Source organism: Oncorhynchus masou, chromosome 33, assembly GCF_036934945.1.
Source record: "Oncorhynchus masou masou isolate Uvic2021 chromosome 33, UVic_Omas_1.1, whole genome shotgun sequence".
NCBI lineage: Eukaryota > Metazoa > Chordata > Actinopteri > Salmoniformes > Salmonidae > Oncorhynchus > Oncorhynchus masou.
Window position 1 is genome coordinate 32,356,335 of NC_088244.1, and position 19,779 is coordinate 32,376,113.

The following is a 19,779-nucleotide window of genomic DNA, read 5'->3' on the forward strand; positions in this document are numbered from 1 at the left end:
CCACATTTGAAAAAATAAATTGATAATTTGACACATTTTATTTTTTACATAGTATTATTTATGCCAGCATTTCTTTTGAAAGTTATGGTATGTTGAAAGGTATTGTGTAGGCTATATTTAAAGAAATACACTTTCAATAAAATACAAATATATGTTTTTGGAACTACTCAACAGTCTGATAAACCTAAATTGGTCTCTTGTGCTGGGCAGCAGGTTTAATACAGAGTGTTGGGGACTCCTTACCCCACCCACTCCATTCACTGCAATGCAATACACGTTGTGTGGGAGACTTATTGGCCGGTAGAGAAAAAAACTTTACTACCTGTCTCAGCCAAAGTAGGGTGGAAAATACTCAATAGGGTGTCCCATGTACAGTCTATTACAGTTTATGGCATTGGGGGCTATGTGGTGGAGGTGGAGAACGGTGTTGTTGGATATGTACGACACAGTCGTCCCCCCCCCCCCCCAAAAGAAACTACACGTATTTGGTCAATAGAGACCTTACTGAAACGTTTTTTCTCTACAAGCCAATATGTATCCCATGTGCAGTCTATTACAGTGGAATTCATTGGGGGGCTGTGTGAAAAGCCAGCAGCAGGCCGTGTGACACATCCCCCTCAAAAACCAACCATATTTGGTTATTAGAGACCCAACTGAGTGTTTTCCACCCCACTGAGATAGGTAGAACAATTTTCTATCTACAGCCCAACATTCTGAACATACCAGTGTCAACAATGTAATATTTCATTGGTCTTGTTTTTTAATTTACATTTTTTTGTATTCGTTTTTATAAATTAACCATTGGCTTTTCTTGTTGGCACAATACAAGTGGCTATTGATTAGAATTCAATACCTTTTGATTGAGTTCCTCATTGCAATGTTTTGAAATGCAGGGATTTATTTTGAAGGTTTCCTCATTACCACAACAACGTGATGTTCTCGTTTGTGCTGCTGGCAGAATGCTAATAGTCTCTAGTAGCTACTTGTGCAATCTGATTCCAAGGCCATCTCGCATCTTCGATCTCAAAGTAAAATGTAAGTTGATGTTATATTTATTGCCTCTATTAGCTAAGAGAGTAGCTACGTTTTGAATTCAGGATAATAATGCATTTTAAGGTTCGGTTGCTCCATCGTTTACATAGGTAGCTAAATTCGGTAACGTCGTTAGCTGACTCACTGGGTAACGTTAGCTAACGGAGTAACGGTAGGCTATCGTAACGGTTAGCTAGCTGTAAACTGCAAGCCAACGTTTGTCATTGTTTGTCATAATCTCGCTCCTATTTGCACAACACCAGATCATCATCATGTCGGGAGCTCTGTTTCCCAGTCTGGTGTCGGGGTCCCGCGGCTCCTCTAGCAAATTCCTGGTTGAGTTTCGGGCCGGGAAGATGACCATGAAGGGTAGCACGGTGACTCCAGACAAGCGCAAGGGACAAGTCTATGTTCAGCAAACCGACGACTCCCTCATTCATTTCTGTTGGAAGGATCGGACCTCTGGAAACGTGGACGATGTCAGTGGCACTTTTCTGTTGGTGCTGAAACTGCACCACCATATTCTCTTACACCACCTCTCTCTCTTTCTCTCTCTCTCTGTCCTTTGTGTTGTCATGGCTAACTAACCCTTGTGATGATTATGGTTGTCCCTGTTCAGGACCTGATCATCTTCCCAGATGATTGTGAGTTCAAGAGAGTGAACCAGTGCACAAGTGGTCGAGTGTTTGTGCTGAAGTTCAAGGCTGGCTCCAAGAGGCTGTTCTTCTGGATGCAGGTGTGTAATGGCCGTTTAAAGATACTAACGTTACGTAATCCACACCCCTGCCTCTTTTGTTTATTTCATATCACTCTGCCTTCTTTGCATATTTCTCTGTAGAGGAAGGTAATGTTATCAGCAGCTGATTGTATGAGAACATAAGTTCCTGATGTTATACACTTATTTCTATTTCCCTGTTGTAGGAGCCCAAAACTGAAAAGGATGAGGAGTACTGTCGTAAAGTGAATGAGTATCTGAACAACCCTCCCATGCCTGGGGCCCTTGGCAGTGGAGGCAACAGCGGGCATGAACTATCTGCTCTGGGGGGTAAGGATTAAGGAAGGGTGCACGGCACAGTGCACACACTCACAAACAGAGAGCAAAGGTTCTGTGGCATGTTGACACAGGAAGATGGCAATTGTTTTTAGCAGTGCATTCTCAGAATACACTCAGCCTCTCCTTTGTGCATGATGTGTTGATCCGTTCTGAACATTTTGCATTCTTCCTCCTGTCCTAGGTGAGGGTGGACTGCAGAGTCTGCTCGGTAACATGAGTCACAACCAGCTCATGCAGCTCATTGGACCAACTGGACTAGGTGGTCTTGGTAAGTCTTGGCAGTCTGCAAAGTACTCTGTACAGTAATATTTTTACCCCACGTAGCAATGTGCTTACAACAGCTGGATTGACTAAGAATGTGTTTTGGACTGGAGTACCTGACTTTATTGGGTTGTCATTCATTGCAACGCGTCTGAATATGTCCACCTGTCTATCTGTAGGAGGTCTTGGGGCCCTGGCTGGACCAGGCCTGGCCAGCCTGCTCAGTAGTGGAGGTCCTGCAGCCGGCAACTCCTCAAGGTACCACAAGCCTAGAGTCACTTCACTAATACATTCAATCATTTTGTACATTTATGCACTTTCTCTCCAGCTCAGACTACACATTTACTACTTATTAACCAACTTTTACAGATGGCTTATTCTACATTTATTACAATTTAATTGCTCTCTTTCTGGTCCCTCTTAGTCCATCTCAATCTCCTGCTGTCACCCCCACCTCTACCTCTGCTGCCACCCGGCTGGGCTCCTCCCAGGTGCCAACCACACCCATCACCCCATCTGCCACCAGTGCAGCGTCACCCATGGCCTCACCCACCATCCCGGTTGCCCCCTCCATCGCAGCCGGGGCAGCCAGCCCCACCCAGCCCATCCAGCTGAGTGACCTGCAGAGTATCCTAGCAACCATGAACGTACCTGCAGCTGGGCAGGGAGGTGAGGGACTAAACATGTCAATTATAGCTCAGCGCACAACGGTTTAGAACAGAAAGAGCAATTAAGAGTCTCTTGAATCATTTTACAGGGGAAATAAGGAACTTTAGTCATGCTGTTACCAGTTGAATAAAAAACCTTGCAGCAGTAGATCCATGATCTAGCCCTCCGTATGTGTGTCTGTCTGAAATATGACTGTTTGTTCTCGCTACAGTGGACCTGGCCAGTGTTGTGACCCCTGAGATCATGGCTCCTATTCTGGCCAATGCTGAGGTCCAGGAGAGGCTGCTGCCCTTTCTGCCGACAGGAGAGTCCCTGCCTCAGAGCACCGACGAGCTCCACAACACACTCACCTCTCCACAGTTTCAGCAGGTATATAACACACTGCTCAGAGTGTGTTGAGCAGTGCTCTCTTTCTGTGTAGAGTACACTAGATCATCAGTTGTCAGACTGTGTGGCAGTGTTCTCTCAGTACACGGTTAGTATAGATAGACGTGATCTTGGTTGCTTTTCTTTTAGCTACCGCTTGAGTGACACATTTGGTCTACTACTGTGTGTACGATGTAAAGCAGGGATTTTTCTCTCTGTAGGCCATGAGTCTGTTCAGCAGCGCCCTGGCGTCGGGGCAGTTGGGGCCTTTAATGAACCAGTTTGGTCTGCCAACAGAAGCTGTGGACGCAGCTAACAAAGGAGGTCAGTGTCCTGTATCTGCGTACAACGCATGAACGTAAACACAGGGGCCTTTGTCTGTACGTTCCATTGTTTAAAGAGAACACAAGCATGCAGTCTCCTGCCTGTGCAGACATTCCTACTTAACATTGACATTAGTGTCAATGTTTAATAAGGATTTCCATAACATCATTGTCATTTCCTGTTGTTTTGTATCATGAGTGAAATTGAACTTTCCTCTCTTCCAGATGTTGAGGCTTTTGCTAAAGCCATGGAGACAGACAGCAAGTCTGACCACGAGGATGACGCCAAAGACAAAAAGGATGAAGATATGAGTTTGGATTAGGACCCTCTGTTAGTACTGTTTAACTTAATGTATTTTATTTAAATGATTTACTGGTTGTGGTGATGTTGTTCAGAGCACTGAAGCTGTGGACCATTTACCTCTGTACATGTACTCAGAATAGAGATATAAGAAAGAAAAGAAAAAGGCATGTAAGGCAGCCAAGGCTCTCTTCAATCTCTCACGCTTCAGCGACACATCCAATAGAGCTCCTAACCTCTCCTGTTCAATTATGACAAATTATTTATGTACATCCTCAGAGCTTGATTCATCACAACATGAAATGTTTTCGAACCAGATTACTGCGGCTGGTTAGGACTTGTAAGACCAATGACAGCTGCATGTGCCAATCTGTGACCGGTAGCTTCCTGACAAATAAAATAAAAACTCCAGTCACATGGTCAGAAAAAAACATTTGATAATTTAACACTACTTTTACAAAATTGACACCATCCATAAAGCACAACATTTTCACATTCTAAACAAAATGACGAGGTAATGTAAGCATACATTTGCAAAACGGAGACCAATTCACACCACAGCAGAAATGAGCAATTCTCCATGTTACTGTACAAAATGTTTTCTCCAAGATCACACACAATGAGATTCACATAACAGGTCTGTCCAGATACTAAGATACAATAAGCAGTCTGCAATTTTCCATGATTTTCACAGATGCGGTAGAACACTCAACAGCAACAAGACAAGTGAAATAAAAGGGAATAACATCTGGATAGGACAGATCATTATTAAACTGGTTTTAGGCACTTCTTACTGTATGTTGAGTGGCGTGAGCCAACACTGATGAAAATACGAGAAATACTGTAAAATAGCGAAATAAATGTAACTTCAGGACATTTCACACACAAATAACTGCTTTCTACCTGCACTCATTCCAGAGATCTCCTTTTGTTTGTTTGATAACATCTTTGAAATAAATGGGATTTTCCTGAGAACTTAAAAATATGACAACTGGCTCGTGGATGATCCAGCACATTGAACAATAGGGTAAGAATACTTATTGCAAATCCTATCCCTGGATGTTGACAGAACAGCAACCAAGTAATGATAGGAAGTTTGATTTAACAACCGTCACAGAAGAAAAGTCATTTGTGGTCTAGATCGACACTGCCAACACGTTTCCAGCCAGCAAATAGGCAGTGGTTTGCACAGTGAGTGTGGATTTAAAGTGTACAAAATTAAGGTAAAAGCAGCTACAGTGCCAACCCAAGAAGGTAAATACAAAAACATCCAAGCTGTACAAAACCACAAGTTCTAAACAAATGATACAATGGAATGCCTGATGCTTCTACAATATAGTATAAAGTGGCACTCTGGCCAGCCCACAACTCCCTCTCTCAATAACACAAACAATCATATTGAGACTTTAAGACCAATGATTGATGTGTCATTTTCACAGCAAGTGAAGAAATAGTCATATCAACAAGCTAGCGAGTGCGCACACACATGTAAAGTGGGCCTGTGTTTCATGAGATGAAATAAGAGATCACAAGTCATTTTCCATATGCACAAAAAGCTTCTCTCAACGTTAGTGCACAAATTAGTTTACATCCCTGTTAGTGAGCATTTCCACTTTACCAAGATAATCCATCCACCTGACAGGTTTGGCATGACAAGAAGCTGACTAAAGAGCATGATCATTACACAGGGGCACCTTGTGCTGGGGACAATAAAAGGCCACTAAAAATGTGCAGTTGTCACAACACCAAAGAGATCAAGTTGAGGAAGCATGCAATTGGCTTGTGCATAACATTTGAGAGAAATAAGCTTTTTGTGCATAAGGAACATTCCTAGGATATTTTATTTCCGTTCATGAAACATGGGACCAACATTTTGCATGTTGCGTTTATATAAACAGTACCAGTCAAAAGTTGACACATCTACTCATTCAATTGTAGAATAGTGAAGACATCAAAACTATGAAATAACACGTTTGGTTTGGGATGAGTTGGACCGCAGAGTGTAGGAAAAGGAGCCAACAAATCCTCAGCATATGTGGGAACTCCTTCAAGACTATTGTAAAAGTGAAGCTGGTTGAGAGAATGCCAAGAGTGTGCAAAGCTGTTATTAACAGGTGGCTACTTTGAAGAATCTCAAATATAATTTGATTTGTTTAACACTTTTTTGGTTATTATATGATTCCATACATGTTATTTCATAGTTTAAATCTTCACTATTATTCTACAATGTAGAAAATAGTACAAATAAAAGAAAAACCTTTGAATGAGTTGGTGTGTCCAAACTTTTGACTGGTACTGTACGTGTGTGTTTTGTTAGACATTACTGCACTGTTGGCGCTAGAGACAAGCATTTTGCTGCACCTGCGATAACATCTGCAAATCAGTGTATGCGACAAATAAACACCAGGCACCATTTACACATAAAAATGACTTTTCTGCACCTTTGGACAGTACATTAAATTATTTCAAACCGATATGGCCAACCATCAACATCAAAGCCTACTCTCTGTGTGTACTTAAAGACACCCCAATTGGGATGCTACCCCACACCCAGTTGGAGTTATTTTTCAATAAATAGTTAACTTGTACTGTTTGTACAAATAGACATGGTTTAAAAAAAATATATATTGATCAGAATGCAATACACACCACAGAAAGAAGTTCGGTACAAGCGAACGCAATAAGAAAAATCAGTCCCAATATCTTTGCGGAAAACACTCTTAATCCTTCATATCGCGATAAAGAAAAATTCAAAATAAATATTGAGCACCAAACTCCCCCCCCCCCCAATTTGAATAAGGGACATGTCTACTACACCTAAACATATTATAGGGAAGACAATGCCTCCCTCCAGGTGATGATCCAGGATCAGCATTTCCAATCAATATCATCAGGACTTAAATATCCAAACTGGACCCAGGCCAGTGATTCAGGCCACCTCCAGGCTCCAGCCTAGCCCTGCTGCACCAGCCTGCGGTAGTGCGGCATGACCTTGCTGTCAGGGAGGTAGAGCCCCATCTCCAAGGCAACCAGGACAGGGAACTCCAATGGAATCAACTCCCGCCGGTTTATACGAAAACGCTCCTCCAGCTTCTGCTCAACCATGGACGGAGGGGGGGGGGTTGTAGTGTTAAGATGGTTAAGAATCAAACTATGATCACTAACAATTCATAGAAAACAAACTTAAGTTATCCTGTGAGAAAATGTACATGTAAGAATTTACATCACTCACGTCAATCAGCTGTCGAACCTCCTGCTTCTTCAGATCACTGCTGATCTTGGCTGCCAGCAGGACGCAAGCAGCAGACACCAGCTTCCTGTTTTGCTTGTTCAGGCGGCCCTGCAGCACCAGCTTCTCAAAGTAAACAAAGGCCATGGCCACCGTGACTGGCTGCAGACTGCACTCCTCTCCCACCGCACGCATGTCCCGCTTCAGGCTGTCAAACAGGAGAGAGGTTATTGGTTACACATGGGTGTTCATGGTAGGCAGGATTCGCACCTGTAAATGCATGGTTTGGAGACAAAGACACAAAAGGGGAGTTTCAGACATAGATTTAGACAGTGGATTTAAAAGAAAATAATGTGTTGACTTGTTACATCTGTGTTCATGTCTGCACCTTCTTATCTTGCTGAGGGTCAGTTTGATATGGGGGAACTTCTCCTTGAACGTCTCATTCATGTCTTTTTTCAGGTCCGACGGCTTCACGTACTCAATAACAGTCGTCTGGAAGACATTGAACAAGATAAATAAACTTCAGTTACTGCTAAACACAGCTGTTAGAATCTCGACGAGAACCCCACAATTGTATATTACTCCAGTGCTAGCATCTCTACACTGGCTTCCTGTTAAGGCCAGGGCTGATTAAGGTTTTACTACTAACCTACAAAGCATTACATGGGCTTGCTCCTACCTATCTCTCCGATTTGGTCCTGCCGTACATACCTACACATAGGCTACGGTCACAAGACGCAGGCCTCCTTATTGTCCCTAGAATTTCTAAGCAAACAGCTGGAGGCAGGGCTTTCTCCTATGGCGCTCCATTTTTATGGAATAGTCTGATTATCCATGTGAAAGCGCAGACTCGGTCTCGACCTTTAAGTCTTTATTGAAGACTCATCTCTTCAGTAGGTCCTATGATTGAGTGTAGTCTGGCCCAGGGGTGTGAAGGTGAACGGAAAGGCACTGGAGTGACGAACTGCCCTTGCCGTCTCTGCCTGGCCGGTTCCCTGCTCTCCACCGGCATTTTCTGTCGCTAACCCTATTACGGGGGCTGAGTCACGGGTGCTCTTCCATGCCGTCCCTAGGAGGGGTGCGTCACTTGAGTGGGCTGAGTCACTGACGTGATCGTCCTGTCCGGGTTGGCGCCCCCCTAGGGTTTGTGCCGTGGGAGAGATCTTTGTGGGCTATAGTCAACCATGTCTCAGGATAGTAAATTGGTGGTTTGAAAATATCCCTCTAGTGGTGTGAGGGCTATAATTTGGTATTGTGGGTGGGGTTATATCCTGTCTGGTTGGCCCTGTTTGGGGATATCGCCAGACAGGGCCACAGTGTCTCCCGACCCGTCCTGTCTCAGTCTCCAGTATTTACGCTGCAATAGTTTGTGTCGGGTGACTAGGGTCAGTCTTATATCTGGAGTATTTCTCGTGTCTTATCCAGTGTCCTGTGTGAATTTAAGTATGCTCCCTCCAATTCTCTCTCACCCTCTCCGGAAGACCTGAGCCCTGGGACCTTGCCTCAGGACTACCTGGCCAGATGACTCCTTGCTGTCCCCAGTCCACCTGGTTGTGCTGCTGCTCCAGTTTCAACTGTTCTGCCTGCAGCTATGGAACTCTGACCTGTTCACCAGACGTGCTACCTTGTCCCGGAACTGCTGTTTTCGACTCTCTCTCTCTCTACCGCACTTGCTGTCTAACTCTAAACGCTCGGCTATGAAAAGCCAACTGACATTTACGCCTGAGGTGCTGACCTGTTGCACCCTCTACAATGACTGATGATTATGATTTGACCCTGCTGGTCATATATGAACATCTTGGCCATGTACTGTTAGAATCTCATCCCAGCACAACCAGGAGAAGACTGGTCACCCCTCAGAGCCTGGTTCCTCTCTAGGTTTCTTCCTAGGTTCCTGACTTTCTAGGGAGTTTTTCCTAGCCACCCTGCTGAATGATAAATATGAGAACATTGCTTTCATCCTATTTATAGAGATTCCATGTAAGAGATTCCATCATCTACGAGGGGCTGTGTGTTCTCTGGAAAATAATGATCGACATGGAAGGTGGAACTGTCCTTCCACGGAGTTGCATTATTTTCCAGAGAACGCGTAGAGCCCCGAGTTGATTATCCCTTTTATACCATGGCTATAATTTACCCCTAGAAATGTTTTCATTTGCAGGTAGTAATGTGTTCAACATCCACTGAAGTAGCTAGCAAGTTGACAGTAGTTGCCTTGGTTACCAACGAGACATGGTAGTTTAGCTAACCAAACCATCAGTTCTAGCTTGCTATTATGAAGATCAAATGCAACAATGCCAATGAATGTTTTCAAGTCGACTTTCGCTTTTAAAAGCAGTTCTAACATAGAACTATAGCCACTTCATTGTACCATGTGTTATCGGGAAATAATGCATGCTCTAGAATGCCCTTCAAGCCAATCAGAAACAATTACTCAACAATGCCATGATATAATATGTCATTTTTATAATGTGCAGTGAAGTTTACTAGTCATAAAATTGCTTTATTGTTTTAGTTTATAATGGTGCTACTGTACAAAATAAGAGCATTCTGGACTGTCAGTGTGTCTTGTGATGTATTGTCTAGTCAAAGTCATGTGTTGCATGTATAATTTCACATGAACGCTTACCATATAAGATGCAAATATAAGAACTCTCTTGTGTCTCCCGCAAGGCCACTGAGGGTCACTGAGTAGGTAGGGATCATAGTCTGCCAGGTCTTCTATACCTGTAAAAAAGGGGATTAAATCAAATGAGAACACACACACACACACACACACACACAGTAATGATTGCAAAAACTATTTGCCAGAGGAGAGAGAGAGCGAGAGAGAGAGAGAGAGAGAGAGCATGTAAGCCTCTATTCTAGTGAAGTGGAGCGTACTCGGGTCCTGTCCTATGGTGCTGTTGAGTCCAGACGGGTTGGTGTAGTTCTTCTGGCCGTTGCCTCGGTAACGGGATAGGGGTGTCTGTGCTGTGCTGGGCTCTAGTGGTCCACTGCTCTTCGACCTCACCAGGGCATGAGTTGGGAAAAGGAATCGGGCGTACGATACCGTCTGAAGAGGAAATATACATGTTAACTAACACTAAGCACAGACAGATAGTACGTAATCACACTCTCCAGTTCAACCTTACCTTTCCATATGCCCCTAGCTCCACCCCAAGGCCCTCCAGGCCAGGGAACAGGTCAGAGCCAACCCCAGAGGACAGCCGTTGTCTCTGAGCATCCAGCTTTGGGTCACTGGGTGGGCAGGAAGAGAAACTACTCATGTCACCATCATGCAGCTCCACGTTAAAGCCTGAGATCATTATAACAACTCCTTTCCTGAGGGCGATACATGACACCTGTAGTTGGTTGGGGTTGTGTGTTTGTACCTGAGGTGAATACATTCTCCATAGGGCAGCACTGAGAAAGCAGCACATAGAGACCGCTTGGCACAAATCAGCATAATCCTGCAGGACATAGATAGCAAGTACAGGCACACAAAACATATGCAGTGTCAGGCTACAGAAACAGCCACAGTCACACTACAGCCATCTACAGCATGAGTACTGCACTTATTAGTACAATAAATACACAAGGCAGGCAATACGCTTGACCTCATCTTTACTAGAGGCTGTTCGCCTACTAATCTCAAGGCAACCCCCCCCCCCCCTCCAGGTCTCTGATCACTACGGTTTCCGCTTCTGTCTCATGTTCCCCCAACCCTAGCAACTCAGCCCCTACTCAGATAATCATGTGGCCATTGCAATCGTTGTGCTCTCTCTCCCTCACTACTCTCTCTCATATCTCCCTTCTGCTAAATCCTTCTCCTTCAGTCCCCTGGTTCTGCCTCTCCTCCCTTTCCACATCCTATGACTTGCACTGTCCCCTTTCCTCCCGGCCGGCTCGACCCTCCCCTACTGCTCCGTGACTGAGTGACTCATTGTGAGTTTACAGAACAGGGCTGTGGGCAGCTGAGTGAAAACTTACAGAGGACCTATCATCCTTTCACTCTCTCCTCTCCACCTTCTCTTCCTCTGTATCTGCTGCTAAAGCCACTTTCTACCACTATAAATTTCAAGCTTTTGCCTCCAACCCCAGGAAAATCTTTTCCACCTTCTCCTCCCTCGTTAATCCTCAACCCTCTCTGAGGACAACTTTGTCAAACACTTTGAAAAGAAAGTTGACAACATCCACTCCTCATTAACTCAGCCTATTGAGTCCACCGGTCTCACTTACACAGAACTACCCTATGCCTGGACCTCTATCTCCCCTCTCTCCAGATGAAATCCTGCGACTAGTGAGGTCCGGCCGCCAGACAACCTGCCGCACTACCCCATCCCCTCCTCACCCCTGACCACTGGCTGCATCCCCTCCTTCCATTTCTCATCCCTGACCACTACCCCATCCCCTCCTCACCCCTGACCACTGGCTGCATCCCCTCCTTCCATTCCTCATCCCTGACCACTACCCCATCCCCTCACCCCTGATCACTGGCTGTATCCCTCCTCCCATTCCTCATCCCTGACCACTACCCCATCCCCTCCTCACCACTGGCTGCATCCCCTCCTCATCCCTGACCACTACCCCATCCCCGACCACTGGCTGTATCCCTCCTCCCATTCCTCATCCCTGACCACTACCCCATCCCCTCCTCACCCCTGACCACTACCCCATCCACACCCCTGACCACTGGCTGCATCCCCTCCTCCCATTCCTCATCCCTGACCACTACCCCATCCCTGACCACTACCCCATCCCCTCCTCACCCCTGACCACTGGCTGCATCCCCTCACCCCTGACCACTACCCCATCCCCTCATCACCCCTGACCACTGGCTGCATCCCCTCCTTCCATTCCTCATCCCTGACCACTACCCCATCCCCGACCACTGGCTGTATCCCTCCTCCCATTCCTCATCCCTGACCACTACCCCATCCCCTCCTCACCCCTGACTGCATCCCCTCCTTCCATTCCTCATCCCTGACCACTACCCCATCCCCGACCACTGGCTGCATCCCCTCACCCCTGACCACTACCCCATCATCACCCCTGACCACTGGCTGCATCCCCTCCTTCCATTCCTCATCCCTGACCACTACCCCATCCCCGACCACTGGCTGTATCCCTCCTCCCATTCCTCATCCCTGACCACTACCCCATCCCCTCCTCACCCCTGACCACTGGCTGTATCCCTCCTCCCATTCCTCATCCCTGACCACTACCCCATCCCCTCCTCACCCCTGACCACTGGCTGCATCCCCTCCTTCCATTCCTCATCCCTGACCACTACCTCATCCCCGACCACTGGCTGCATCCCCTCCTCACCCCTGACCACTACCCCATCCCCTCATCACCCCTGACCACTGGCTGCATCCCCTCCTTCCATTCCTCATCCCTGACCACTACCCCATCCCCGACCACTGGCTGTATCCCTCCTCCCATTCCTCATCCCTGACCACTACCCCATCCCCGACCACTGGCTGTATCCCTCCTCCCATTCCTCATCCCTGACCACTACCCCATCCCCTCCTCACCCCTGACCACTGGCTGTATCCCTCCTCCCATTCCTCATCCCTGACCACTACCCCATCCCCTCCTCACCCCTGACAACTGGCTGCATCCCCTCCTTCCATTCCTCATCCCTGACCACTACCCCATCCCCGACCACTGGCTGCATCCCCTCAGACTTCAAAATTGCCAGAGTCGCTCCCCTCCTCAAGAAACCAACACTTGACCCCTGTGATGTAAAAAAAAAAAAAAAAAAAGACCAGTATGCCTTTTCTTTTCTTTCCCAAACACTTGAGCGTGCTGTCTCTGACCAACTATCTCGCTCAGAACAATCTTCTTGACCCTGAAAAGTCAGGCTTCAAGACGGGTCACTTAACCAGACTGACAGATGAGCATTGTGTCACGAAGGTTCACAGCACTGCCAAAGCTGACTCTCTCCTCTGTTCTCATCCTCCTAGATCTATCTGCTGCCTTCGACACCATGAACCCTCAGGCGCCCAGGACAAACACCGGTTGGCAGAGAGACAAGCATACGAGAGCCACAGGTGGAAAGATGGCCCATCTCCTTATTGAAGAGTATGTCCAGGACCTGTCTCTGAGTAACGATTACAAACATTGTCATGACCTGAAAATGACCCCAGTTGAATTGAAGCCTTTTACGGTTCCCGGGTGGATGATTGAGAAGATGCAGAAGGCCATGGAGGCCCAGAGTTCAGGGAAGGAATAAAGTCCTAGTCAGTAAAGGGCACCCTGTTCTCTGGCCCCTGTAAAAAAACAGTGCACTAAAGGGCACCATTTTGTGGGCGGCAGGTAGCCTAGCAGTTAAGAGCATTGGGCCAGTAACCAAAAAGTTGCTGGTTCGAATCCCCAAGCCGACTAGGTGAAAAATCTGTCGATGTGACCTTGAGCAAGACACTTTACCCTAATTACTCCTGAAAGTCGCGCTGGAGAAGAGCATCTGCGTAATGACTAAGATGTAAATGAAGCTAGGACAGCAAAGTCCCATCTTCCAAAAACATGTTAAATAATCTCACAGCACCTCCCCAAAAAATGTAAAAACAATCACACTTGACTCTTTTCCCTCTTACTAGCTCAGACTTTGTTGATAGCTACACAAGGCCAAAAGTATGTGGACATCCTTTCAAATTATTGGATTTGGAATCTTCAAAGACAAACAGCAGTAGAATAGCCTTACTGAAGTGACTTACAACGTGGCACAGTCACAGGATGCCACCTTTCCAACAAGTCAATTCATCAAAGTTCTGCCCTCCTAGAGCTGACCCGGTCAATTGTAAGTGCTCTTCTCATTGTGAAGTGGAAATGTCTCGGAGTAACAATGGCTCAGCCGCAAAGCGGTAGGCCACACAAGCTCACAGAACGGGTGCTGAACCGCGTAAAAAAAAAAAAAATAGTCTGTCCTCGGTTACAACACTCACTACAGAGTTCCAAACTGCCTCTTGAAGCAACGTCAGCACAATAACTGTTCGTCGGGAGCTTCAGATCTCCATGCGCAATGCCAAGAGTTCGGCTGGAGGGGTGTAAAGCTCTCTGCCGTTGGACTCTGAAGCAGTGGAAACTCATTCTCTGGAGTGATGAATCACGCTTCACCATCTGGCAGTCCAACAGACGAATCTGGATTTGGTGGATGTCATGAAAACACTACCTGCCTGAATGCATAGTGCCAACTGTAAAGTTTGGTGGATGGGAAAAATAATAGTCTGAGGCTGTTTCTCATGGTTTGGGCTAGGCCCCTGAGTTCCAGTTAAGGGAAATATTGCTACAGCATACAATGACATTCTAGACAATTCTGTGTTTCCAACTGTGGCAACAGTTTGGGGAAGGCCCTTTCCTTTTTCAGCATGACAATGCCCCTATGCACAAAGCGAGGTCCATACAGAAATGTCTTGTGAGATCATGTGGAAGAACTTGACTGGCCTGCACAGAGCCCTGACCTCAACCCCATCGAATACCTTTGGGATGAATTAGAACACTGACTGCAAGCCAGGCCTAATCGCCCAACATCAGTGCCCGACCTCACTAATGCTCATGGCTAAATGAAAGCAAGTTCCCACAGCAATGTTCCAACATCTAGTGGAAAGCCTTCCCAGAAGAGTGGACGCTGTTATAGCAGCAAAAAGGGGACCAACTCCATATTAATAACCATGATTTTGGAATGAGATGTTCGAAATGCAGGTGTCCACATACTTTTGGCCATGTATTTGAGGAAAAATGTGCTTACTATGACTGTGATGTGATTGTCCCACCTCGCCATCTTATGTTGAATGTACTAACTGTAAGTCGCTCCGGATAAGAGCGTCTGCTAAATGACTAAAATATAATGTACATCACCAGGACAAAAACATGGTATACTGTAAACCGCGTCAGCCAACAAAGCTACTTCAGCCAGTCAACCTCAGCACAAGGAGTAGACATTTGAGTGAGAAACTACAAAACGTGTACGCAACCAGTGCAGTATAAATCTGCTGACAGTTTACAGAGTAAGCTCAAAGCAGCTGTAAACATCCAGCCATAGCACTTAGGCCTATCTATAGACAGCCTAAATCTACACACAGACGCTAAAGGAGACAGTCCTCACAACACACCAGTCAATAACATACAACGCCAGCCAGCCCAGCAGCCTCTCCTTTGGGATTTCAGCCTTGTAGCTAAAGCTCAGGCCAGACCTTGGATAAGAGAAGCTTATCTCACCAAGGGGGAAATACAAACACTTTTTAAATCCCCTTTCTCATCCACTCCAGTGGTTTTACAGTTCTTCCAATGCTCTGTATAGACTAAATACACATTTATAAGCAAAGACAAGACAGAAACGTTGGGAAACTGGTTTTTGCCAGAGGCATATATTAAAGAGTTGGAACAATATAAAACATTCTAAAAGGTGGCCCAATTCTAGACATTCAGTTACATAGTATTATTTAAATATTTCCCCATGAAAATGGAGCACTAACATGGCTCCATATCATTTTGAAGTGTCATGTAAATGCACTATAATGATCATTTTAGACATGACCATGTGTACAAAACATTAGGAACACCTGCTTGTTCCATAATATAGACGAACTAAGGTGAATCCAGGTGAAAGGCACTACCTCATTAATGTCACTTGTAAAATCCACATCAAACCAGCGTAGGTGAAGGGGAGGAGACCGGTTAAAGAAGGATTTTTAAGCTTTGAGACAATTGAGACATGGATTGTGTATGTGTGCCATTCAGAGGGCGAATGGGCAAGGCAAAAGATTTAAGTGCCTTTGAATGGGGTATGGTAGTAGGTGCCAGGCGCACCGGTTTGTGTCAAGAACTGCAACGCGGCTGGATCTTTCACAATCAACAGTTTCCCGTGTGTGGGAGGCATTGGAGTCAACATGAGCCAGCATCCCTGTGGAACGCTTTCAACACCTTGTAGTCCATGCCCCGACAAATTGAGGCTGTTTGTGGGGCGCTAACAATGGCTGCAGTGTCATAAAAATGGTCACATAATGCAGAAACCTCAGTGTACCAACTCTAAATACAAGGCTCTGGTTATTGCTAAACGATCTTACAAAGAGTCAGCAACATGCGATACTGTATTTGCATTTGACACATGATACACATGAGACTATGGGTGTGATATTGTCTATGATTAAGTCATCTTCAGGTAGGGTGAAAAGAGCGGGGTTCTAAAACTGTGTTGTTTGCCTTGTTGAAACAGATTAGATGCGTGTCTTATATGCATGTCCCCAGGGAAACTTTTCTTTCTAAAAGACAACCTAACAGCTGCAGCCCTATACTCACTCACGAAAACACATTGAGTAAGAGACAAAGTTCAACGGAGATAGAATAGGCTGGGTGCAGCCTGAGCATGATATTTCAGTCCCATCTTACATAAGGGGTGTTTTACTGTTATTGCCAGAGAGGGTTCTATTTCCACAGGACAGCTCTTTGGTGTCTTGATTTGTTTCCCAGGGTGATTCAATTCACACAGTCCTGCTGTTACTCATTTAGGGGTCTAGCTAAGTGAGCGGTCTAAGTTCCAGCAGGTCTCTTAGTTAAAAGCCAAATGTATGCGTTTCATTGCAACCAGGCTTAATATGGAACCGGCTGTGAAGTTACTTCATGGAAAAAAAACTTAAGGCCTTTGCAATCTTCTTCCCTCTTTTCTAGACATTACAATTATCAATTCATTGTAACTCATTTACTGTATGCTATGGAGTACACAAAAATACCATTTAGAATGCCTTCCTTGATCCCACAGAAGAAAGTGCTATGTTTTGGTTGTCAGTTTCATTAGAATACATGGTTTGCTCAACATCTTCTGCATTCTCATTTACTACTTTAACTCACCTGCTGCCTCGTGTGTCATATTGCCTCATACTCTTGATAAAGTGGACCTTCTTGGCCACCCTTGCGGGTCCTGGAGAGCCCGAATGATTCCGTGATCTACGACAATGGAATACCCCAAAAGAGTTGTCAATGAAAAACATCAACATTAATCATGTCTAATGTCTGGACCAACAGATAGCAAGCAGTACCATATCATTTCTCAGTGAGTTGTAGAATATGGAAGTAGACTCAGTCTGTACATGAGGGAAATTAACAATGTTCTTGAAATAATAAATAAAGATCTTGTAGATTTCTTCACATCACATATTTGAATAACAATGCCAAAATCACAATCTTATCTGACAGGGAATTGAAGTAATTCTCTTTTTTTTTTTAAAGATGATCAGAGAGAAGAATAGAAAGATGTGGGGTGGGCGAGGGAGAGATGAAAACACAGGACAATGTCGGACAATTATTGTAATGTTCACTTACACAAACAGTAGATCATTTGGTTAAAATAAGATACCCAATAAACAACATATGTAAGAACTACATCAAATAATTGGATGAGCTTTTAGTTTTACTTAGGGATATATTGTGCAGCACAGGTAGCTAGCTGCCTGCAAGGTTGTTGTTGTTATCAGACCCTGACGGGCAGATACGATTTTCTCAATGGGGCAGCTGACAATGTAAAAATATATAATCATAATATTATTGCCTTGAGAAAAACGTTGCTTTTTTAAACGACAATTTCGAAGGTGGGTCTAGTCAACTGTTCCCATTTGAATAACCATTGATTTCTGTAATGAAAGTACCTGTTGGCAGTATGCGGAAGTAAGAACACCTTTATAAGTCAGGCCTATTCTGTCAAACGTTGAAACAGCCCATGTTTGTTACAATGAATACAAAAGCAGTTAGTTACACCTACAGTCCCAACGGATGGTCATCATGACAGATCCCTGATTGTTAACCACCCTAAAATAAAGTGTGTATCTAGATAATATGTCCCACCTTTGACGTGTATCCCCCGGCACGGAATTCAGAGTCTGGAGCACAGATGGCGATTTGGCAATTGAATTGAAGGTCTGAGGTCCAGAAATGGGGGACAGGGGGGTATCTGGGGGTACTATGGTGTCTACACCCTCAAACAACACCTCACGGCACCCCACAGCAACACTTGCGCCAGTGTCTGTAGACATACCCAAATTAGGTAGGACTGGGCTCAGTCCCCCAATCCCCGCCACAGTAGTAGCAGCGCCACCGGCCAAGTAGGGTGATACATGGGGGAAGGTTCCGTAGGTGCACGGTGAAAATTGTGTGTGTCCAATAGCCTGTGCCCCGGCGGCGTCTCGACTTCGGAGCTCGGCGGCGTCCCTTTGACCGAGGTTTCCATTGCTGAGATGATATAAAGGCCGTCCGTCTAGAGATATGTTGTTCAGGAAAGAAAGAGCCGCCTGTCTCCGTTGTGAGTCTTTACCTTTTCGCAGGTGTTCTTTTTGTGATTTGGCAGTATTACCGCCTGTTTTACACTGACGACCGCACGCTGCAGTCGCCATTCTAGTACAATAATGATTGATTGTGCGCATTGAGGAACGAATTTAGCCGGCGAGAGGACAACTCCACACCCACCATAAGATGATTGGTTCGGACGTATCATTATGTAAATAAGTTCGTTCTAGCGGATTGGCTGTGAGATGTACACTGAGTATACCAAACATTAGGAACACCTTTTGTCCTCAGAACAGCCTCAATTTGTCGGGGCATGTACTCAACAAGGTGTCGAAAGCGTTCCACATGGATGCTGTCCCATTTTGACTCCAATACTTCCCACAGTTGTGTCAAGTTGGCTGGATGTCCTTTGGGTGGTGGACCATTCTTGATACACAAGGGAAAGCGTTGCAGTTATTGACACAACCCTGTTCAAACGCACTTCAATATGTTTCTTGCCCATTCACTCTCTGAATCGCACACACACACAATCCATTTCTCAATTGTCCAAGGCTTAACAATCATTCTTTAACCTGCCTCCTCCCTTCATCTACACTGATTAAGGCAGATTTAAGTGATATCAATAAGGGGTCATAGCTTTCACCTGGTCAGTCTGTCATGGAGAGAGCAGGTGTCTTTAATGTTTTGTCCACTCAGTGTATATGTGCCATTTAGCAGACACTTTAAAAAAAATCTAAAGCGACCTATGTCCTGTGTGCATATGTTTTATGCATGTGGATAAACAAACTATCCTGGCAGCCAAAGCAATGCTTTTCCAACTAAGCTACAGATGCTAGAGAGGAATTTGTAACAACTGGTAGATACATTGTTACAATGGATAGAGATACATACTGTAGGTACAACGGATAGATACATCATAGGCATAGCCACGGTATTGTTATACATTAGACCCTATGCATTTATTCAGCAAAACTTTGGACATCTTTGGAAATCTTAACCAATATATCTTTACATAAATTATTAGGGTCCTATTTACTCATTTAATTTCACCAATCGGTGCACTTCATGGTAAGTAATATGGATCTTATTTATAACATCCAACTACATTGAGAAGGTCGGTGATCATTTATATTGAATTACATTGTGCTGCAGATTTTCAATATTGTGCCCCTATATGAGATAAGAGTGGCTGGGCAGTGAAGTGTTTTCTGTTGAAAGTGATGATAAATAATTTTGTGGACATAGCCCCACCTGGCCCAATGACCTCTGGCTGGACTCAGGT

The 19,779-nt window shown here is 45.1% G+C and overlaps 2 protein-coding genes across 3 annotated transcripts; one reads left to right on the plus strand and one right to left on the minus strand.

Annotated features, from left to right (window-relative positions):
* Positions 1–951: 951 nt before the first annotated feature.
* On the plus strand, positions 952–4,989 carry LOC135528297 (proteasomal ubiquitin receptor ADRM1-like). The gene is made up of 10 exons (XM_064957280.1): positions 952–1,035; positions 1,296–1,511; positions 1,652–1,768; positions 1,954–2,077; positions 2,268–2,354; positions 2,527–2,605; positions 2,772–3,016; positions 3,228–3,385; positions 3,604–3,706; positions 3,931–4,989. The coding sequence occupies exons 2-10, from the start codon at positions 1,305–1,307 to the stop codon at positions 4,026–4,028; spliced, it is 1,218 nt and encodes a 405-aa protein (XP_064813352.1). The 5' UTR covers positions 952–1,035; positions 1,296–1,304; the 3' UTR covers positions 4,029–4,989.
* Positions 4,426–18,609, minus strand: LOC135528296 (CDK5 and ABL1 enzyme substrate 2-like). Of its 2 annotated transcripts, XM_064957278.1 has the most exons (9): positions 18,060–18,609; positions 17,070–17,165; positions 10,613–10,690; positions 10,373–10,478; positions 10,122–10,293; positions 9,868–9,965; positions 7,624–7,730; positions 7,239–7,443; positions 4,426–7,099 (listed from the first exon to the last, which is right to left on the minus strand). In XM_064957278.1, exons 1-9 carry the CDS (start codon positions 18,602–18,604, stop codon positions 6,959–6,961), a joined length of 1,548 nt encoding a protein of 515 aa, XP_064813350.1. In that variant the 5' UTR covers positions 18,605–18,609; the 3' UTR covers positions 4,426–6,958. The 2 variants fall into 2 exon arrangements, with proteins under 2 accessions (XP_064813350.1, XP_064813351.1); XM_064957279.1 differs by lacking the exon at positions 10,613–10,690.
* Positions 18,610–19,779: the final 1,170 nt, after the last annotated feature.